At 34.4% G+C, this 24,151-nt stretch overlaps 1 protein-coding gene across 1 annotated transcript in view; it reads left to right on the top strand.

The window, feature by feature from the left end:
- Positions 1-24,151, top strand: part of LOC141390184 (uncharacterized) — a 526,207-nt gene that overhangs the window by 491,397 nt on the left and 10,659 nt on the right. The window contains exons 5-6 of the mRNA XM_073962943.1: positions 1,601-1,761; positions 8,070-8,287. Coding sequence (XP_073819044.1) covers positions 1,601-1,611 — 11 coding nt within the window. The 3' untranslated portion in view covers positions 1,612-1,761; positions 8,070-8,287. The remainder of the gene's footprint in view (positions 1-1,600; positions 1,762-8,069; positions 8,288-24,151) is intronic.

Here is a 24,151-nt window from a genome sequence, read left to right on the forward strand (position 1 = left end):
TCCTATGGAAACCTCTATTCAGCCAGGCTGAATAGAAGTTTTCCTATGGAAACCTCTATTCAGCCAGGCTGAAACCCATAGGAAAACTTCTATTCAGCCTGGCTGAATAGAGGTTTCCATAGGAAAACTTCTATTCAGCCTGGCTGAATAGAGGTTTCCATAGGAAAACTTCTATTCAGCCTGGCTGAATAGAGGTTTCCATAGGAAAACTTCTATTCAGCCTGGCTGAATAGAGGTTTCCATAGGAAAACTTCTATTCAGCCTGGCTGAATAGAGGTTTCCATAGGAAAACTTCTATTCAGCCTGGCTGAATAGAGGTTTCCATAGGAAAACTTCTATTCAGCCTGGCTGAATAGAGGTTTCCATAGGAAAACTTCTATTCAGCCTGGCTGAATAGAGGTTTCCATAGGAAAACTTCTATTCAGCCTGGCTGAATAGAGGTTTCCATAGGAAAACTTCTATTCAGCCTGGCTGAATAGAGGTTTCCATAGGAAAACTTCTATTCAGCCTGGCTGAATAGAGGTTTCCATAGGAAAACTTCTATTCAGCCATAGGAAAACTTCTATTCAGCCTGGCTGAATAGAGGTTTCCATAGGAAAACTTCTATTCAGCCTGGCTGAATAGAGGTTTCCATAGGAAAACTTCTATTCAGCCTGGCTGAATAGAGGTTTCCATAGGAAAACTTCTATTCAGCATGGATGAATAGATGTTTCCATAGGGAAACTTCTATTCAGCCTGGCTGAATAAGGTTTTCCCTAGGAAAACTTCAATTCAACCTGGCTGAATGGGGGTTTCCTTAGGAAAACTTCAATTCAGCCTGGCTGTATAGGTTTTTCCCTGACTGAATAATTTAAGCCTGGCTAAATAGAGGCTTCCATAGGAAAACTTCTATTCAGCCTGGCTGAATAGAGGTTTCCATAGGAAAACTTCTATTCAGCCTGGCTGAATAGAGGTTTCCATAGGAAAACTTCTATTCAGCCTGGCTGAATAGAGGTTTCCATAGGAAAACTTCTATTCAGCCTGGCTGAATAGAGGTTTCCTTAGGAAAACTTCTATTCAGCCTGGCTGAATAGAGGTTTCCATAGGAAAACTTCTATTCAGCCTGGCTGAATAGAGGTTTCCATAGGAAAACTTCTATTCAGCCTGGCTGAATAGAGGTTTCCATAGGAAAACTTCCAGGCTGAATAGAAGTTTTCCTATGGAAACCTCTATTCAGGAAAAATTCTATTCAGCCTGGCTGAATAGAAGTTTTCCTATGGAAACCTCTATTCAGCCAGGCTGAATAGAAGTTTTCCTATGGAAGCCTCTATTTAGCCAGGCTTAAATTATGTTTTCCTAGGGAAAAACCTATACAGCCAGGCTGAATTGAAGTTTTCCTAGGGAAACCCCCATTCAGCCAGGTTGAATTGAAGTTTTCCTAGGGAAAACCTTATTCAGCCAGGCTGAATTGAAGTTTTCCTAGGGAAGACCCTATTCAGCTAGAAGTTTCCCATTTGAAAACGCTATTCAGCCTGGCTGAATTCACATTTTCTTATAATAAATTTAAAAAAATCTTTAAAATAATATTAAATTATAATTTGTTCCTTTTCCTCTTTTCCAGCTACAAATTAATCAACAACAATACCTGTGTAGATGTCGATGAGTGTGCCACATGGAAATGACATCGATTGTGAATAATACAAAATCTGCGACAGCTTAATATTTCGTTTTCCGCACTGGAATGACCTTGTGGAGTGATGTGACCACACAAAGCATTTACGAGTGAGTATTTAGCGAATTTGAAGCAGCGGGGTTTGAAGTGATGGGGGTGAATTTTCCAAATTCTAAATGAGTAGCGAGAGTACAGGCTTGACACAAACCAAAATGAGATTCATATCCCATATTCAGGTTCATTATTGTTACCAAGAATTTCCATGGCCATTCCTGAAAGACAGGAAATGAATTTTCACGGTAACCAGCATCATATCATAAGCCACACCAACCCTTCATTGTATCGGTAGTGGGTTTACGGCTTATTCTACAACTAACATCAGTTATACCTGCATAGTGACAGAATTCTTTTGATTATGGCTCAAACCATCTAGCCTGCGTGTTCTCTTGCCAATAGAACTCAGAAGGTGGCCCATATTGAATGATTTCCATTGAAATTTTCTGCACGTTAGGGTTTTAATTAACACATTTTTATTTGTTTCAAGTAAATGATTAAAATTTTAGCATTGAATACGGTTTTTCCGTAGAAAACTTCAATTCAGCCTGGCTGAATAGAGGTTTCCATAGATAATCTTCAATTCAGCCTGGCTGAATAGAGGCTTCCGTAGGAAAACTTCAATTCAGCCTGGCTGAATAGAGGCTTCCGTAGGAAAACTTCAATTCAGCCTGGCTGAATAGAGGCTTCCGTAGGAAAACTTCAATTCAGCCTGGCTGAATAGAGGCTTCCGTAGGAAAACTTCAATTCAGCCTGGCTGAATAGAGGCTTCCGTAGGAAAACTTCAATTCAACCTGGCTGAATAGAGGTTTCCGTAGGAAAGCTTCAATTACCCATAGGTAAACGTCAATTCAGCCCTCCTGAATAGAGGTTTCCGTAGGAAAACTTCAATTCAGCCTGGCTGAATAGAGGTTTCCGTAGGAAAACTTCAATTCAGCTTGGCTGAATAGAGGTTTCCGTAGGAAAACTTCAATTCAGCCTGGCTGAATAGAGGTTTCCGTAGGAAAACTTCAATTCAGCCTGGCTGAATAGAGGTTTCCGTAGGAAAACTTCAATTCAGCCTGGCTGAATAGAGGTTTCCGTAGGAAAACTTCAATTCAGCTTGGCTGAATAGAGGTTTCCGTAGGAAAACTTCAATTCAGCCTGGCTGAATAGAGGTTTCCGTAGGAAAACTTCAATTCAGCCTGGCTGAATAGAGGTTTCCGTAGGAAAACTTCAATTCAGCCTGGCTGAATAGAGGTTTCCGTAGGAAAACTTCAATTCAGCCTGGCTGAATAGAGGTTTCCGTAGGAAAACTTCAATTCAGCCTGGCTGAATAGAGGTTTCCGTAGGAAAACTTCAATTCAGCCTGGCTGAATAGAGGTTTCCGTAGGAAAACTTCAATTCAGCCTGGCTGAATAGAGGTTTCCGTAGGAAAACTTCAATTCAGCCTGGCTGAATAGAGGTTTCCGTAGGAAAACTTCAATTCAGCCTGGCTGAATAGAGGTTTCCGTAGGAAAACTTCAATTCAGCCTGGCTGAATAGAGGTTTCCGTAGGAAAACTTCAATTCAGCCTGGCTGAATAGAGGTTTCCGTAGGAAAACTTCAATTCAGCCTGGCTGAATAGAGGTTTCCGTAGGAAAACTTCAATTCAGCCTGGCTGAATAGAGGTTTCCGTAGGAAAACTTCAATTCAGCCTGGCTGAATAGAGGTTTCCGTAGGAAAACTTCAATTCAGCCTGGCTGAATAGAGGTTTCCGTAGGAAAACTTCAATTCAGCCTGGCTGAATAGAGGTTTCCGTAGGAAAACTTCAATTCAGCCTGGCTGAATAGAGGTTTCCGTAGGAAAACTTCAATTCAGCCTGGCTGAATAGAGGTTTCCGTAGGAAAACTTCAATTCAGCCTGGCTGAATAGAGGTTTCCGTAGGAAAACTTCAATTCAGCCTGGCTGAATAGAGGTTTCCGTAGGAAAACTTCAATTCAGCCTGGCTGAATAGAGGTTTCCGTAGGAAAACTTCAATTCAGCCTGGCTGAATAGAGGTTTCCGTAGGAAAACTTCAATTCAGCCTGGCTGAATAGAGGTTTCCGTAGGAAAACTTCAATTCAGCCTGGCTGAATAGAGGTTTCCGTAGGAAAACTTCAATTCAGCCTGGCTGAATAGAGGTTTCCGTAGGAAAACTTCAATTCAGCCTGGCTGAATAGAGGTTTCCGTAGGAAAACTTCAATTCAGCCTGGCTGAATAGAGGTTTCCGTAGGAAAACTTCAATTCAGCCTGGCTGAATAGAGGTTTCCGTAGGAAAACTTCAATTCAGCCTGGCTGAATAGAGGTTTCCGTAGGAAAACTTCAATTCAGCCTGGCTGAATAGAGGTTTCCGTAGGAAAACTTCAATTCAGCCTGGCTGAATAGAGGTTTCCGTAGGAAAACTTCAATTCAGCCTGGCTGAATAGAGGTTTCCGTAGGAAAACTTCAATTCAGCCTGGCTGAATAGAGGTTTCCGTAGGAAAACTTCAATTCAGCCTGGCTGAATAGAGGTTTCCGTAGGAAAACTTCAATTCAGCCTGGCTGAATAGAGGTTTCCGTAGGAAAACTTCAATTCAGCCTGGCTGAATAGAGGTTTCCGTAGGAAAACTTCAATTCAGCCTGGCTGAATAGAGGTTTCCGTAGGAAAACTTCAATTCAGCCTGGCTGAATAGAGGTTTCCGTAGGAAAACTTCAATTCAGCCTGGCTGAATAGAGGTTTCCGTAGGAAAACTTCAATTCAGCCTGGCTGAATAGAGGTTTCCGTAGGAAAACTTCAATTCAGCCTGGCTGAATAGAGGTTTCCGTAGGAAAACTTCAATTCAGCCTGGCTGAATAGAGGTTTCCGTAGGAAAACTTCAATTCAGCCTGGCTGAATAGAGGTTTCCGTAGGAAAACTTCAATTCAGCCTGGCTGAATAGAGGTTTCCGTAGGAAAACTTCAATTCAGCCTGGCTGAATAGAGGTTTCCGTAGGAAAACTTCAATTCAGCATGGCTGAATAGAGGTTTCCGTAGGAAAACTTCAATTCAGCCTGGCTGAATAGAGGTTTCCGTAGGAAAACTTCAATTCAGCCTGGCTGAATAGAGGTTTCCGTAGGAAAACTTCAATTCAGCCTGGCTGAGTAGAGGTTTCCGTAGGAAAACTTCAATTCAGCCTGGCTGAGTAGAGGTTTCCGTAGGAAAACTTCAATTCAGCCTGGCTGAATAGAGGTTTCCGTAGGAAAACTTCAATTCAGCCTGGCTGAATAGAGGTTTCCGTAGGAAAACTTCAATTCAGCCTGGCTGAATAGAGGTTTCCGTAGGAAAACTTCAATTCAGCCTGGCTGAATAGAGGTTTCCGTAGGAAAACTTCAATTCAGCCTGGCTGAATAGAGGTTTCCGTAGGAAAACTTCAATTCAGCCTGGCTGAATAGAGGTTTCCGTAGGAAAACTTCAATTCAGCCTGGCTGAATAGAGGTTTCCGTAGGAAAACTTCAATTCAGCCTGGCTGAATAGAGGTTTCCGTAGGAAAACTTCAATTCAGCCTGGCTGAATAGAGGTTTCCGTAGGAAAACTTCAATTCAGCCTGGCTGAATAGAGGTTTCCGTAGGAAAACTTCAATTCAGCCTGGCTGAATAGAGGTTTCCGTAGGAAAACTTCAATTCAGCCTGGCTGAATAGAGGTTTCCGTAGGAAAACTTCAATTCAGCCTGGCTGAATAGAGGTTTCCGTAGGAAAACTTCAATTCAGCCTGGCTGAATAGAGGTTTCCGTAGGAAAACTTCAATTCAGCCTGGCTGAATAGAGGTTTCCGTAGGAAAACTTCAATTCAGCCTGGCTGAATAGAGGTTTCCGTAGGAAAACTTCAATTCAGCCTGGCTGAATAGAGGTTTCCGTAGGAAAACTTCAATTCAGCCTGGCTGAATAGAGGTTTCCGTAGGAAAACTTCAATTCAGCCTGGCTGAATAGAGGTTTCCGTAGGAAAACTTCAATTCAGCCTGGCTGAATAGAGGTTTCCGTAGGAAAACTTCAATTCAGCCTGGCTGAATAGAGGTTTCCGTAGGAAAACTTCAATTCAGCCTGGCTGAATAGAGGTTTCCGTAGGAAAACTTCAATTCAGCCTGGCTGAATAGAGGTTTCCGTAGGAAAACTTCAATTCAGCCTGGCTGAATAGAGGTTTCCGTAGGAAAACTTCAATTCAGCCTGGCTGAATAGAGGTTTCCGTAGGAAAACTTCAATTCAGCCTGGCTGAATAGAGGTTTCCGTAGGAAAACTTCAATTCAGCCTGGCTGAATAGAGGTTTCCGTAGGAAAACTTCAATTCAGCCTGGCTGAATAGAGGTTTCCGTAGGAAAACTTCAATTCAGCCTGGCTGAATAGAGGTTTCCGTAGGAAAACTTCAATTCAGCCTGGCTGAATAGAGGTTTCCGTAGGAAAACTTCAATTCAGCCTGGCTGAATAGAGGTTTCCGTAGGAAAACTTCAATTCAGCCTGGCTGAATAGAGGTTTCCGTAGGAAAACTTCAATTCAGCCTGGCTGAATAGAGGTTTCCGTAGGAAAACTTCAATTCAGCCTGGCTGAATAGAGTTTTCCGTAGGAAAACTTCAATTCAGCCTGGCTGAATAGAGGTTTCCGTAGGAAAACTTCAATTCAGCCTGGCTGAATAGAGGTTTCCGTAGGAAAACTTCAATTCAGCCTGGCTGAATAGAGGTTTCCGTAGGAAAACTTCAATTCAGCCTGGCTGAATAGAGGTTTCCGTAGGAAAACTTCAATTCAGCCTGGCTGAATAGAGGTTTCCGTAGGAAAACTTCAATTCAGCCTGGCTGAATAGAGGTTTCCGTAGGAAAACTTCAATTCAGCCTGGCTGAATAGAGGTTTCCGTAGGAAAACTTCAATTCAGCCTGGCTGAATAGAGGTTTCCGTAGGAAAACTTCAATTCAGCCTGGCTGAATAGAGGTTTCCGTAGGAAAACTTCAATTCAGCCTGGCTGAATAGAGGTTTCCGTAGGAAAACTTCAATTCAGCCTGGCTGAATAGAGGTTTCCGTAGGAAAGCTTCAATTCAGCCTGGCTGAATAGAGGTTTCCGTCCGTAGGAAAACTTCAATTCAGCCTGGCTGAATAGAGGTTTCCGTAGGAAAACTTCAATTCAGCCTGGCTGAATAGAGGTTTCCGTCCGTAGGAAAACTTCAATTCAGCCTGGCTGAATAGAGGTTTCCGTAGGAAAACTTCAATTCAGCCTGGCTGAATAGAGGTTTCCGTAGGAAAACTTCAATTCAGCCTGGCTGAATAGAGGTTTCCGTAGGAAAACTTCAATTCAGCCTGGCTGAATAGAGGTTTCCGTAGGAAAACTTCAATTCAGCCTGGCTGAATAGAGGTTTCCGTAGGAAAACTTCAATTCAGCCTGGCTGAATAGAGGTTTCCGTAGGAAAACTTCAATTCAGCCTGGCTGAATAGAGGTTTCCGTAGGAAAACTTCAATTCAGCCTGGCTGAATAGAGGTTTCCGTAGGGAAACTTCAATTCAGCCTGGCTGAATAGAGGTTTCCGTAGGAAAACTTCAATTCAGCCTGGCTGAATAGAGGTTTCCGTAGGAAAACTTCAATTCAGCCTGGCTGAATAGAGGTTTCCGTAGGAAAACTTCAATTCAGCCTGGCTGAATAGAGGTTTCCGTAGGAAAACTTCAATTCAGCCTGGCTGAATAGAGGTTTCCGTAGGAAAACTTCAATTCAGCCGGGCTGAATAGAGGTTTCCGTAGGAAAACTTCAATTCAACCTTGCTGAATAGAGGTTTCCGTAGGAAAACTTCAATTCAGCCTGACTGAATAGAGGTTTCCGTGGGAAATCTTCAATTTAGCCTGGCTGAATAGAGGTTTCCTTGGGAAATCTTCAATTCAGCCTGGCTGCATAGAGGTTTCCGTGGGAAATCTTCCATTCAGCCTGGCTTACTAGAGGTTTCCGTGGGAAATCTTCAATTCAACCTGACTGAATAGAGGTTTCCATATGAAATCGTCAATTCAGCTTGGCTGAATATAGGTTTCAGTGTGAAATCTTCAATTCAGCCTGGCTGAATACAGGTTTCCGTGGGAAATCTTTAATTCAGCCTGGATGAATAGAGATTTTCGAGGGAAATCTTTTATTCGGCTTGGCTGAATATAGTTTCCTATGCGTATATTGTTATTCTGCCTGGTTGAATAGAGTTTTTTAAAAGAAAATTTTTATCCATTTTCATTTTAAAACATCAATCATTAAACGCCTCGTTCAATTAACCTCCAAAACGTTTTCCCTTTTATGGCTTATTCTAGTCCCCAGACAATTGTTTAATTTTTGATTCATTGTCCGTTTTGTTGTTGTGTGGCCACAATTCATTTAACTCACTTTTTGTTTAATCTTTCAGGCCACCCATTGACGAAGGCGGTGATAAAACCGTTGTACACAATGTGCATACTGACCATTACTTCAGATGATTTACGATTGGATTTACAATCACATCTACTTTGACGATACACCGAAATGTACCATTGAGCTGACAAACTTTGATGGCAATATGGGTAAAGTGTTCATCGAAGATGAATTGGATATACCCCGGTTAATAGCATTGGATCCCATAAAAGGGTAAGTAATGCAAACAAACAAACAATCAATACAGGAGTATATGGAAGAAGAAAAATAAAAAACCACAAAGAAGGCTTCTCTTGAAAGGAGAACAATAAGTATAACAACAAAAAACCAGGCGTTAGTAACATCAAGCCAACACATCTACATGATTGACACTTGACATTATGATGAAGAAGAATAAGTGGTTGACATACGACCTTAAACACTTACATCCGCCCCAAGCCCCCTCTTTGGGAAATGGAAGCCATGACATTGTCCTTCCAGCCAGCACAAGCAAATGCTTGTAATAAAATCCCCAATAAATGGTTGTGCTTTAGTTGGCCATCCCATAGTTATAACACATGCTGAGGAGTTGTTGTGAATTGCCTCTATCTTCTTCGTGTTGTTTTCTGAACATATTCTTGTTCATGCTGGCAGTAAATACTTTAAAGCTGTCGGTTTTTTGCACCATGTTTCAAGATATTTCATTTTCTTATTTTCTTCTCCCTCTTTCCGATGTTAAATAGCCAACTGACATTACTATGGATTTAATATCTAAGGGAAAACGGAAAAGCACAAAATCAAAATCACACATATTTTCAAAGAATATTCCAAACGTGGATTTTTTAAAGAATTTTCCAAACCTGGATTTTTAAAGAATTTTCCAAACGTGGATTTTTTAAAGAATTTTAAAAAGTGGATTTTTTATATATTTTTTTATATGAATTTTCCAAGCGTGGATTTGTTAATGAATTTCAAAAAGCGGATTTTTTAATGAATTTTAAAAAGTGGATTTTTTATATAATTTTCAAAAAGTGGATTTTTAAAGAATTTTCCAAACGTGGATTTTTTAGAGAATTTTCCAAACGTGGATTTTTTAAGAAATTTTCCAAACGTGGATTTTTCAAAGAATTTTCCAAACGTGGCTTTTTCAAAGAATTTTCCAAACGTGGATTTTTTAAAGAATATTTCAATCGTGAATTTTTTAAAGAATTTCCCAAACGTGGATTTCTTAAAAAAAATTCAAAACGTGGATTTTTAAAGAATTTTCCAAACGCGGATTTTTAAAGAATTTTTCAAGCGTGAATTTCTTAAAGAATTTTCCAAACGTGGATCTTTCAAGAATTTTCCAAACGTGGTTTTTCGAAAGAATTTATCAATCGCGAATTTTTTAAAGAATTTTCCAAATATGAATTTTTTTGAAGGAATTGTCCAAACGTGGATTTTTTAATGAATTTTACAATCGTGATTTTTTTAAAGAATTTTCCAAACATGAATTTTTTTAAGGAATTGTCCAAACGTGGATTTTTTAATTAATTTTCCAAACGTGGATTTTTTAGAGAATTTTCCAAACGTGGATTTTTTTAAGAAATTTCCAAACATGGAGTTTTTAAAAAAATTTCCAAACGTGGATTTTTCAAAGAATTTTCCAAACGTGGATTTTTCAAATAATTTTCCAAACGTGGATTTGTTTAGAGAATTTTCCAAACGTGGATTTGTTTAGAGAATTTTCCAAACGTGGATTTGTTTAGAGAATTTTCCAAACGTGGATTTTTAAAGATTTTTCCAATCGTGGATTTGTTAAAGATTTTTTCAATCGTGAATTTTTTAAAGAATTTTCCAAACATGAATTTTTTTAAGGAATTGTCCAAACGTGGATATTTTAAAGAATTTTCCAAACGTGGATTTTTTAAAGAATTTTCCAAACGTGGATTTTTTAAAGAATTTTCCAAACATAGATTTGTTAAAGGATTTTCCAAACGTGGATTTTTTAAAGAATTTTCCAAACATAGATTTGTTAAAGGATTTTCCAAACGTGGATTTTTTAAAGAATTTTCCAAACGTGGATTTTTTAAAGAATTTTCCAAACGTGGATTTGTTTAGAGAATTTTCCAAACGTAGATTTCGTAAAGAATTTTCCTACCGTGGATTTTTTAGAGAATTTTCCAAACGTGGACTTTTTAAAGAATTTTCCAAGCGTGGTTTATTAAAGAATTTTCCAAACGTGGTTTATTAAACAATTTCCCAAAACGTGGATTTTTTAAACAATTTCCCAAAACGTGGATTTTTTAAAGAATTTTCCTAACGTGGATTTTTTTTAAAGAATTTTCCAAACTTGGATTTGTTTAGAGAATTTTCCAAACGAAGATTTCGTAAAGAATTTTCCTACCGTGGATTTTTTAGAGAATTTTCCAAACGTGGACTTTTTAAAGAATTTTCCAAGCGTGATTTATTAAAGAATTTTCCAAACGTGGTTTATTAAAGAATTTCCCAAAACGTGGATTTTTTAAAGAATTTTCCAAACGTGAATTTTTTAAAGAATTTTCCAAACGTGAATTTATTAGAGAATTTTCCAAACGTGGATTTTTTAAAGAATTTTCCAAACGTGGATTTTTTAAAGAATTTTCCAAACGTGGATTTTTTAAAGTTTTTTTCAAACGTGGATTTTTTAAAGTTTTTTTCAAACGTGGATTTTTTAAAGTATTTTTCAAACGTGGATTTTTTAAAGATTTTCCCAAACATAGATTTTTTAAAAAAATTTCCAAACGTGGATTTGTTTGGAGAATTTCTCAAACATGGATTTCTTAAAGAATTTTCCAAACGTGGATTTGTTTAGATAATTTTCCAAACGTGGATTGTTTAAGAATTTTCCAAACGTGGATTTTTTAAATAATTTTCCAAACATGGATTTTTTAAAGAATTTTCCAAACGTTCATTTTTTAAAGAATTTTCCCAACGTGGATTTTTAAATAATTTTCCAAACGTGTTTTTTTAAAGAATTTTTCAAACGTGGACTTTTTAAATAATTTTCCAAACGTGTTTTTTAATAATTTTCCAAACGTGTTTTTGTAAAGAATTTTCCAAACGCGGAGTTCTTAAAGAATTTTCCAACCGCGGAGTTCTTAAAGAATTTTCCAAATGTGGATTGTTTAAAGAATTTTCCAAACGTGGATTGTTTAAAGAATTTTTCAAACGTGGATTTTTAAATAATTTTCCAAACGTGTTTTTTTAAAGAATTTTCCAAACGTGGATTTTTTAAATAATTTTCCAAACGTGTTTTTTTTTTTTAATAATTTTCCAAACGAGGATTTTTAAGGAATTTTCTAAACGTGGATTTTTTAAATAATTTTCCAAACGTGTTTTTTTAAAGAATTTTCCAAACGAGAATTTTTTAGGAATTTTCCAAACGTGGGTTTTTTAAGGAATTTTCCAAACGTGGATTTTTAAGGAATTTTCCAAACGTTGTTTCTTTAAAGAATTTTCCAAACGTGGATTTTTTAAAAAGTTTCCAAAAGTGGATTTTTTGAAGATTTTTCCAAACGTGGATTTTTTTAAAGTATTTTCCACGTGGGTTTTTTAAAGCGTATTGAAGCGTAGTTTTTTTCAAGAACTAAAAAGAAACTAAAACAAAGAATGACCAAAAAAAATTAATTTACGATTTTTTAAGAAATAACAAAATATAAGCTAGATTTTTTATTAATTTGAAAAAAAAAATGAAAGAATTAAATAATCAACTTGGATTTTTTAGAGATTTTTTTTCACTTGCAAATATTTAAAACTACATTTAATATTAAAATTAAATTCGCTCTAATAGGCAAAATTTTCAAATAAATAAAAATCAGCTTGAGTCAGGCTGGGGTTTGAACCCACATCCTTAAATAACATATGAAAAAAGTGTTATTACGACCTGTTAAAGTCAAACTCGTATCTTCAGAAGGCTGCGCTAAAAGCGTTTGTCGTGGAAGCCATACAGATTGAACGAGAAAAAAACCTCTTCACTGTAAAACAAGAACTTTCATTTGAGAAATGAAAAGTTCAATGACAGAGAAGCCACTACACAGCCGATATGTCTGATGAGCTGCGACCAACAGCGAAACCGGTCATATAATGGCGGTGGTGTGGTTTCGATTCTTCGGCTTTCCTTTTTCACTTGCAAAAAAATCTTCGGTCATTAAGCTCGACTCCAACGAGAAATTAATTTAAAATTTCATTTTTTTTTAAAATTGTTAACAAAAAACAAAAAAAAAAATTTGTAATAAATTTTAAAAATAAAATCTTAAAAAACTAAAAAAATAAATTTTTTGAAGAATTTAAGTTTTTTGTTTAATTCTTTGAAGTATTTAAATTTTTAAATTCTTTAAAATATTTATTTTTTTTAATTATATAACAATTACGATTTTTTAAATTCTTTGAGAAATCCACGTCTAAATTCTTTAAAAAAAAATTTAAATTTTCAAATGCTTTAAAAAGTGTAAATTTTCAAATTCAAAATTCTTTAAACAATTTAAGTTTTCGTCGGCTTTCCTTTTTCACTTGCATTATAGATCATAAAAAAAGCTCGATTAAAACAATTAATGCTAAAAAATTATCTTCGCCTAACAAGGTAAAATTTTGAAATAAATAAAATCAGCTGAGCCAGGCTGGGGTTTGAACCCACGTCCTTGAAAAACACAGGAAAAACGTATTGTCACGGCGTGTTAGCGTTCAGAACCAAACTCATAACTTTCAAAGGCAGCGCTAAGCGCTTGTCATGAAAGCACAACTAAATGGGAAAATCCTAATTGTTGTTGTAAAAAACACAAAAATAGCATTTGAAAGAAGAAAAGTTCGAGGACAGCGAAGCCGCTCCACATCCGATATGTCTGAAGAGCCTTTACCGAAGGCGAAAACTGCATGTCACATAGTGGTGGGTGTGTGGGTTCGAATCGTCGGCTTTCCTTTTTCACTTGCATTATCTATATATATAAAAGAGCTTAGTGATGAGTGAGTGAGTGACTGACTGACATATCATCGCCCAGACGAAACCGCGGAAGCTAGAAAGCTGAAATTTTGACTGTGGGTTGCTGTCGGTGTGTAGGGGTGAGATAAGGCTGGGTTTTTGGAAATTCGACCTAGAGGGGTACGAAAAGTACTAAAAGGTACTAAATATGGTACCCTTTGTATTAGGCAAACGGGAAGAGCTAGAATTCTGAAATTTGGAATGAGGGTAACTGATGGAGAGTTAGAAAGATGTACCAAAGGGTTTTTGGAAATTCGACCTATAAGTGTACGAAAAGTTACTAAATTTGGTACCAATTGTATATTTTGAGCGGATATAGCTACAATGTTCATATTTGGTATGGAAATCAAGGTCGGAAAGTGGTGTTGATATAAGGAAATGATTTTGGAAGTACGAGTAGTACTAAATGGTACTAAATTTTGTACAATTTGGATTTGGGTGAACGGATAGAGCTGAAAACCTGAAATTTGGAATTTAGATTACCGTTGAAGCGTACGATTGAGATATGGGTGTACTTTTGGAAATTCATACTTATGTGTACGAAAAGTACTAAATGGTACCAAATTTGGTACAATTTGGATTTAGATAGACATGGAAACCTGAAATTTGGAATTAAAATTACTAATGGAGTGAAGGATTGAGGTAGTTTTGGAAATTCTTACTTATGAATACGAAAAGTAGTAAACGGTACTAAATTTGGTACAAATTGGATTTGGGTGAACGGATAGAGCTGGAATCCTGAAATTTGGAATTTAATTACTTTTGGAGTGTAGGATTGAGTTAGTCTTGGAAATTTATACTTATGGGTACGGAAAGTACTAAATGGTACTAAATTTGGAAATACGTGTATACCATAAATATACGAAAAGTACTAAATCGTTCTAAATTTGAGCTGGAATTCTACAATTTGTTCTTAGAGCCACTGTTTGTGTGTGGGGTTAATATATGCAGATAGATGGCTTTGGAAATACGTACTATGAAGAGTACTAAATGGTACAGAATTTGGTACAATTTGTTTTTGTGTAAAGGGGTTTTTGCAAATTCGTTCTAGAAAGGTACGAAAAGTACTAAAGTGTGTTAAATTCTGAAATTTTGAACGAGGGGTCACTGATGGAGAGTTATAGAGATGTATCAAAGGGTTTTTTTAAATTCGGCCGATAAGTGTACGAAAAGTACTGAAAGTTTCTAAATTTGGTACTAATTGTACATTTTAAACGGATATAGCTACAATCTTCAAATTTGGTATGGGAATCAAGGTTGGGAAATGGCGTTGAAATAAGGAAATGGTTTTGGAAGTTCGTATTTATGAGTACGAGCAGTACTACTACTGTAGAATTGAGGTAGATTTGGAAATTCGTTCATATGGGTACGGAAAGCACTAAATTTGGTACAATTTGGATTTTAGTAAACGGATGGAGTTGGAATTAGGAATTAAGATTGCTGTTGTAGTGAAGGATTGAGGAAAAGTCGTACGTATGGATACGAGAAGTTCTAAATGTTTCTAAATATGGTACAATATGGATTTGGGTGAACGGATAGAGCTGAAATCCTGAAAATTGGAATTAATATTACTGTATATGTGTAGGATTCAGGTAGTATCGGAAATTCGTACTTATGGGTACGAAAAGTACTGAATGGTACTAAATTTTGTGCAATTTGGATTTGGATGAATTACTGGAGCTGGAATCCTGTCGAAGGAGTAGGATTCCGGTAGTTTTGAAAAATCATACTTATAGGTACGAAAAGTACTAAATGATACTAAATTTAGTACAATTTGGATCTAGGTGAACGGATAGCGGTGGAATCCTCCAATATGAAATTATGATTATTGTAGCCCTGTTGCATTAAGAAAGTTTTGAAAATTCGTATTTACGGGTACGAAAGTTCTAAATTTGGTACAATTTGGATTTGGTTCTATCCGTTAGATAGAGCTGGAACCCTGAAATTTTGAATTAAAATTTGGAAAATATTACTTATGGGAATCTTGAGATTTGAAATTACGATTACTGTAATTATTTTATATTAATGTCAGTGTATGGTTGACATATATCGTCAAAATACGTACCATAAGTATACGAAAAGTACTTAATGATACTCACTTTGTTTTTGGGCATAGGGACAGTGCACGATGGGGCCAATGACAGGTTTTCGAGGCAACAAATCACTGGGGCAAGCTAGACCTTCCAAATTTGGTACAGATGTTTATAATGGGCTTAGAAACTAATATGTCAAATTTGGTTCATATCGGTTCATATATACATATAGCTGCCGTATATATGTTCGCCCGATTTCAAGCAATTGATGGACCAAACACGCAAATTCTGCCCAATTTTTATGCGATTTAGAAAATACCACGGAATTAGGACTACAAATAAGTTTGCCAAGTTATATTGAAATCGGTTCAGATTTTGATATTGCTCCCATATATATTTTCGCCCGATTTTAGGTATTTGGTGCACCAATCCCGCTATACATGTCCAATCTTGATGAAATTTGAAATGTGTGACGGATTTTGGTCTAGAAGCATTTTTGGCAAATCATATTGAAATCGGTTCAGAATTGGATATAGCTCCCATATATATGTTCGCCCGATTTCAGGAAAATGATTGACCAAGCATGCACATTCCATCAAATTATAATAAAATTTGGAAAATGTTACGGAAATCGGACTACAAATAAGTTTGTCAAGTTATATTGAAATCGTTTCAGATATAGAAATTGCTCCCCTATATACCTATGTTCAAATTTCATGGTTTTGTCTGTGGTTTGTTATAAGTTAATAAAAAAAGGTTCCAAATTTAGTAAAAATCGGCTAAAATTCCGCCACAAATGCAAAAGTTTGCGATATCTTTGAAATTATATATTATTATTATTATATACGTCTATTAAATTTTTCCGAAATCCAATTGGTAACATTAATGGGTTTCCGATTATTCGCCAACCAAAACATAAAAATGTCCATATTTTTAAGTATTACTACATCTAAAATCAGATTTTTATGAAAAGGCGCAGATAGGCGCAGCTAATTTTTTCACAAAATGATAGTACACATTAATACCTTTCACCACATATATATAACATCCTAGATCTACCTAGATCTCAAAAGTTATACTCCAGAGAACACATGGATAACAAAGCAAAATACTCCAAAAAAGACATAACATCTTAACTAAAAAATACATTTACCACACATAACATTTTTATTATTTGTTAACACTATCTTATTTTACATACCTATTGAAGAGCTTTCCATGTTTAAAAAATATAAAAATGTTAAAATGTTCTTTTTGGCGCCTAAAATGCTTTCACTACTTATTTATAATGAATGTCGGAAAATGATGCATAAGAAAATATGTCACCATTGCCAGATCAGTATGTCGCTCTGTGATGTTACCAGATTGATTTATTTTTTATTTTTAGTGATTCAGAGTGTTGTCAATCGAAATCCGTTATTATTTTTTTAAAATTGTTCACTTCAAAAATTGACTTTTTGCCTCGAAAACCTGCTATTGGCCCCATCGTGCAGTGGTGGAATTAGGGTGAGTATTGGTGTGCAACGTTGGTCTCGCTTCTAATGTGTAAGAGTGAGATACGGCTGATAATAAAAATAAATATTGATTTAAATTGGTATTAGTGCAACAAAATATTCAGTGTTTTCCATTTCCATATTATATATTGTTTATTTGTTTTTATATCCTTTCCGCATACGAAGTAGCGGGCATTTTGCTAGTAGATCATAAAAAAGCTCGATTAAAAAAAATTAAAAAAAAAATAATTTAAGTTTTCATTTTTTAAATTCTTTGAAAAACTTTTTTAATTCTTTGAATTTTTAAAAAATTCTTTATGAATCCACGTCTAATTTTTAAAAAATTCTTTAAAAATCACTATTAATTCATTTAAAAAATTCTTCAAAAACCACGATAATTTTTTTAAAAAAATTCTTTAATTATTTTTTAATTCTTTGCTCCAGTTTTCAGAAATATATTTCAAAAAATTGTCTTTTTATTTTTTAAAAATCTTTCAAAAAATTATTGTTTTAATTTTGTTTTTTCAAAATAGTCTGGCTTAATCCCATTGTTGTTGTTTTAATATTTTAAAACAACTATTTTATTAGAACAATGCCAAATCTTTTCCACTAATAAAATAGTTGTTTTAAAATATTAAAACAACAACAATGGGATTAAGCCAGACTATTTTGAAAAAACAAAATTGCAAACGCTATCCCAATAAAAAAACGCCACAAATCTTCAATTATCGTTTTATTTTTTTTAAATCTTTTAAAAATTCGCGTTTTATTATAAAAAATCAGCGTTTTATAGCTTTAAAAATCATATTCATATTTTCATATTTTATAAATTCTTTAAAAAAATTAAAATTTTAAGTTCTTCAAAACAAAACTTTTTAAAATTATTTAAACACATCATTCTTCATTCATTGTTACGTTAAACAATTCAATTTATTTTTCTAATTTTTAATTAATTAATTAAAGAAATCACGTTTAATTTCTTTAAAAAAATTAAAAAAAAATAAAATTTAAATTTCTTACAGAATTAAGATATAAAAATTTTTAAATTCCACAAATTTAAATTAAATTTTTTTAAAGAATAAAAAACAAATTTAAAAAAGGACTTGCATTTAAAAAATAAAAAGTTCGATGACATAGAAGCCACTCCACAGCCGATATGTCTGATAAGCTGCTACCAACAGTGAAACCGGTCATATAATGGCGGTTGTGTGGTTCCGATTCTCGACTCCAACGAGAAATTATTTTAAATTTTATTTTTTTAAAAAATTGTAAACAGAAAAATTAAATTTTTTGATAAATTTTAAAAATAATTTTTTTTTAAAAAAACTTTTAAAAAGAAAAAATAATTTTTTTAAAGAATTTAATTTTTTTGTTTAATTCTTTGAAATATTTAAATTTTTAAATTCTTTATAATAGTTATTTTTTATTTATTTAACAAATTACTATTTTTAATTCCTTGAAAATCCACTTTTAAATTCGTTAAACAACCTTAATTTTCAAATGGTTTAAAAAAAATAAATTTTCAAATTCTTTAAAAAATAAATTTTAATTAATATACATTTATTAATGGTTCTTTAAACAACTCAAATATTGATTTTTTTAAAAAATCCACGTTTGATTTTTTTTAAATATTTTTTAAACAATTAAAATTTTTATTTTAATTCTTTTAAAAATCCACGTTTGATTCTTTAAACAATTGTAGTTTTTATTTTTTAAATTCTTTGAAAAACTTTTTTTTTAAATTCATTGATTTTTTAAATGCTTTATGAAACCACGTTAAAAAATTCTTTAAAAATCCACTATTATTTACTTATTTATTATAATTCTCCACTTTTAATTTTTTTTTTGATAAATCTTTCAAAAAATTCTTTTTTTATTGTTTTTTAATCTTTCAAAAAATTCTTGTTTTATTTTATTAAAACTCTTTTAAAAGCCGGTGTTTTATTTTTAGAAATATTTTAAAAAAATCCGCGTTTTACATATTTTATAACTTCTTTAAAAAAAATTTTAAGTTCTTCTTCTTCTTTAAACAAATCATTCTTCTTTCTTTTTATTCTTAAACAATTAAATTTGTTTAAATAATTGAAGAATCCGCCTTTAATTTCTTTTAAAAATTCTTTAAAATTTTTAAGAAATTTAAAATGTAAATTCTTACAGATTTAAATGAAATTTTTAAAGAATTTAAAAAAACTAATTGAAAAAAACAAATTTAAACGTTGTTTTTTTAAAAAAAATTAAAAAGATTTCAAAGTATTTTGTTTTAAAGAATTTAAAAAATTAGACGTGAATTTTAAAAAATTTTAAAAATGCAAACGATATTTGCGGAATTTAAAAAAAGAATTTAACAAGTAAAAAAGCGTTAAGTTCGGCCGGGCCGAACTTTTCATACCCTCCACCATAAAATATTCTGAACTAAAATGGAATAATTAGTTTTCATTCCTGTCCCAAACTCTAAGTGGGTACGTTAAAATGTCAGATAATGTACATAAAATGCTTCATTCGAGAGGCCCTTTTTTATGGTGCCTATATCTAACTATGTATGTTGACAAATTTGGTGGGCTAGAAATTGGGAGGTACCGTTATATAGGGGTTATAATAAAACATGGACCTATGTTCACAGTTTTTGATGGGAGCCTTTAATGTCAAATAACTCCTAATTCGGTTAACAATTGTAGCTAGAATCCTCAAAATACCGAAAATCGGTACATAACGTGGGAACTTCAAATTTCGTCCAAAAAATAAAGCTATGGTACGGAAAATCGGGAGGTTTGTTTTGGGGCTATATCAAAGTACCGAAAATCGGAAAGTATCGTTATATTGGGGCTATGTTGAAAATTGTTAATGCAGATGTGTGGTGACCACTACAACCTTCAAATGTCAAATACCGAAAATCGGTACATAACGTGGGAACTTCAAATTTCGTCCAAAAAATAAAGCTATGGTACGGAAAATCGGGAGGTTTGTTTTGGGGCTATATCAAAGTACCGAAAATCGGAAAGTATCGTTATATTGGGGCTATGTTGAAAATTGTCAATGCAGATGTGTGGTGACCACTACAACCTTCAAATGTCAAATTACTGCTAGTTCGGTTTTATTTTGTAGCTAAAAACATCAAATTACTGAAAACCGGGAGGTACCGTTATATGGGGCTTTTATCAATACATCGACCTTTCTTGACAATTTTTGGTGGAGAGATGTAGTGACCACTAAGAATTTCAAATGTCAAATGTTCAAATTATAGATAATTCGGTTAAAACTTGTAGGTAAAATTCTCAAAATACCGAAAATCGGGAGGTACCGTTATTTGGGGCTTTACCAAAACATGGACCTATGTTCATAATTTTTTCGAATATAAGTTTTTTGGTCACTAAGAACCCTAAATATCAAATTATAGCTAGTCTATACCAAAACGTGGACCTATGTCACATGTTTTGTTATATAAGTTTTTTGGTCACTAAGAACCCTAAATATCAAATTATAGCTAATTCGGTCTAGAAATGTGACTTAAAACGTCAAATACCTGAAATCAGGCGGTAACGTTATATGGGGGCTATTCCAAAACATGGACCTATGTCCACTAGTTTTGTTATATAAGTTTATTGACACTTAAGAATCCAAAATGTCAATTTACAGCTAAATCAATTTGAAAATGTAGCTAAAAACGTCAAAATACCGTAAATCGGGGGTACCGTTATATGGGGGATATACCAAAACGTGGACCTATGCCCACAACTTTTGTTATATAAGTTTTTTGACACTTAAGAACCCTTAATGTCAAATTATAGCTACATCGGTCTGAAAATTTAGCTAAAAACGTCAAAATACCGTAAATCGGGGGTACCGTTATATGGGGGCTATACCAAAACGTGGACCTATGTCCACCAGTTTTGTTATATAAGTTTATTGACACTTAAGAAGCTTAAATGCCAAACTATAGCTAAATCGGTCTGAAAATGTAGCTAAAAACGTCAAAATACCGTAAATCGGGGGGTACCGTTATATGGGGGCTATACCAAAACGTGGACCTATGTCCACAACTTTTGTTATATAAGTTTATTGACACTTGAGAACCCTAAATGCCAAATTATAGATAAATCGGTCTGAAAATGTAGCTAAAAACGTCAAAATACCTTAAATCGGGGGGTACCGTTATATGGGGGCTATACCAAAACGTGGACCTATGTCCACCAGTTTTGTTATATAAGTTTAGTTACACTTAAGAACCCTAAGTGTCAAATTATAGCTAAATCGGTCTGAAAATGTAGCTAAAAACGTCAAAATACCGTAAATCGGGGAGTACCGTTATATGGGGGCTATACCAAAACGTGGACCTATGTCCACAACTTTTGTTATATAAGTTTATTGATACATAAGAACCCTAAATATCAAATTATAGCTAAATCGGTCTGAGAATGTAGCTAAAAACGTCAAAATACCGTAAATCGGGGGGTACCGTTATATGGGGGCTATACCAAAACGTGGACCAATGTCCAGCAGTTTTGTTATATAAGTTTATTGGCACTTAAGAACCCTAAGTGTCAAATTATAGCTAAATCGGTCTGAAAATGTAGCTAAAAACGTCAAAATACCGTAAATCGGGTGGTACCGTTATATGGGGGCTATACCAAAACGTGGACCTATGTCCACAACTTTTGTTATATAAGTTTATTGGCACTTAAGAACCCTAAATTTTAAATTATGGCTAAATCGGTCTGAAATTTTAGCTAAAAACGTCAAAATACCGTAAATCGGGGGTACCGTTATATGGGGGCAATACCAAAACGTGGACCTATGTCCACAAGTTTTGTTATATAAGTTTATTGACACTTAAGAACCCTAAATGTCAAATTTTAGCTAAATCGGTCTGAAAATGTAGCTAAAAACGTCAAAATACCGTAAATCGGGGGGTACCGTTATATGGGGGCTATACCAAAACGTGGACCGATATAGCCCATCATCGAACTTGACCTGCCTGCAAACAAAAGACGCACTTTCCCAAAATTTCAGCGTCCTATCTCCATTTTTGTGGATGCTAGAGTGATTACCACAGACGGACGGACGGACGGAAGAACGGACGGACGGACGGACGGACGGACGGACATGCACAGATCGACTCAGAATTTTACCCTGATCAAGAATATATATACTTTATAGGGTCGCAAACGGAAAAACAAACTTAATATACCCTCCATACTATGGTGGAGGGTATAAAAACAGAACTTAAAAAAATTAAACGTTGTTTTTATAATAATTAAACATATTAAACGTAAATTTTTTCACAAAAATTTAAACATATGCACGGTGTGCCTTAAACAAATTTAAATGGAAGGTGCTTACACCTGGGAAGTTTTTGCAGTTTCTGAAACTACAATGCTCATAGATGAGAAATATCAAGAAACAAAAAAATCGCCGGAGGGTTTTTCAAATAAATCGCGATTTAAGTTTAAATTTTTAGGGGTTCTTTAGGTTTTCACAACTTTCCTTGGAAACCGCTAGTCCTATGTAAATTGGCCCAAAGAAAATGTTGTAGCTGTGAAAATTCACCACAATATTGACCTGGATGATATTTTCGTAGGTTTTACCCTTTCTGAGATATAGAAATTCAAATTGAGAAAATGCACTGACTGTATCGCCTCCTGATAAAACAATATCATGCTCAGTGCGCCTTAACTAACTTTTGATGAAAACTGCTTACACATGGGATGATTTCGCGGATTCTGAAACAGCAATGTTCATAGATAAGAATAATAAAAAATTAGAAAAAAAATCGCGGGGGGATTTTTAAATAAATAGCGATCCAAATTCACAATTTTAGGGTTTTTTTTAGGTTTTCACGATTTTGCTTGGAAACCGCAAGTCGTATCGAAATGAATCTAAGGAAAATGTTGTAGCTGTGAAAATTCTCTACAAGACTGATCTTTAGGGTTTTTCGTAGCTTTTACCATTTTTGAGATATATAGGTTGAGTTCAAATTTTTAGGTTTTTATCTTAAGTCTTCAAGATTTTGCTTGGAAACCGCAAGTCATATCAAAATGTGACTAAAGAAAATGTTGAAGCTGTGAAAATTGTGTACAAGATTTGATGATTTATTTTTCCTAGGTTCTACAATTTTCAAGATATATAAGTTTAATTTGGGAAATTGCAGTAATGCCATTGTTTTATAAGGAGGCGATACAGTCAGTGCATTGTCTCAATTTGAACTTCTATATCGCAAAAACGGTAAAACCTACGAAAATATCATGAAGATCAATCTTGTGGAGAATTTTCACAGCTACGACATTTTCTTTAGGGCCATTTACATAGAACTAGCGGTTTCCAAGCAAAATTGTGAAAACCTAAAGAACCCCTAAAATGTGAACTTAAATCGCGATTTATTTGAAAATCCCTTCGGCGATTTTTTTGTTTCTTGGTATTTCTCATCTATGAACATTGTAGTTTCAGAATCTGCAAAAACTTCCCAGGTGTATGCACCTTCCATTTAAAAATAGTTAAGGCGCACCGTGCATATTTTTAAATAACTTTAAAAAAATTGAACGTTTATTTAAAGGCAAATTAAATGTGGAAAAAAAAATGTTTAGGTACCGTGGTGCACTTCGAGCTAAAGAGATTATCAAAGTCAGCGGGGGTTAAACTGTATGCATAACATTGATAATTTTTCTAGAGTATATCTAAATATTCCATGTCCAGGTCCTTTAAACATTACATTCTGTATCTTCGTTGTTTCCAAGTGCAAGCAGCAACATTCCAACAACATGGCGAAGTCATCGGAACCATTGTATTATAACTAGATCAATTACTTAAAAAAAGAATCATCACTTCATCTACTATGTTAGGGGGAAATCGTTCATGTTTTTAGTTTGGGCGCCGTCCACATTTCAATTATATAGCTTAGAATTAGTTTCTCAAAAATCGATATTGATTAGCATATTTTGGGGAAAATATTTTAATTGTATCAGTTGAAGTCGATTAAGCCATGTTCAGGTGTAAATCCAATTTTAGGCCAACTCTCACATCTGCTCGGATCGTGTGGAAATTTTAACTGCGGCCCACTGTTTATTATATCTACCTTTTAATATTAGGGATCTATTCATAGGACACTTTGATTTACCCCTCATATTATTTTTGTTTGTACAGTAATAGACTGAGGGTGTTTATCCGCCGATAAAGCCATCTGATCCCTTTTTATTGGTTTACAATGCAAACAATATCTCGCGACGTTGATGTGAAATGTTTTTATGTCTAGCACCATCTACATTTCAGTTTTACGAATATATTGAATAGGTTATCTGAAAACCCTTTATTGATAAGACCTTTTTTAATGATCATAGTTTTTTGGGCGGAATATTCACATTCTTACACTTTCCTATAAAAGTCTCTCGTTATAACACCTACGATGTTAGTGGAGCATGACTCTTTAATTCAAGCGCCATCTACACTTCAGTTTCACGAAAAGTGTTGCATGGTTATACGGGAAACTTATATTGGTGTTCATATTTTTGGACGAATATTTAATGTCTAATAAATGCCGAATTGCAGAACCTCAACCAAAGTTATGATCGTCCTTATAGGTAAAATT

This window comes from Musca autumnalis, unplaced genomic scaffold, assembly GCF_047663935.1.
Source record: "Musca autumnalis isolate F117 unplaced genomic scaffold, ASM4766393v1 scaffold_1, whole genome shotgun sequence".
In the NCBI taxonomy this organism is placed as follows: Eukaryota; Metazoa; Arthropoda; class Insecta; order Diptera; family Muscidae; genus Musca; species Musca autumnalis.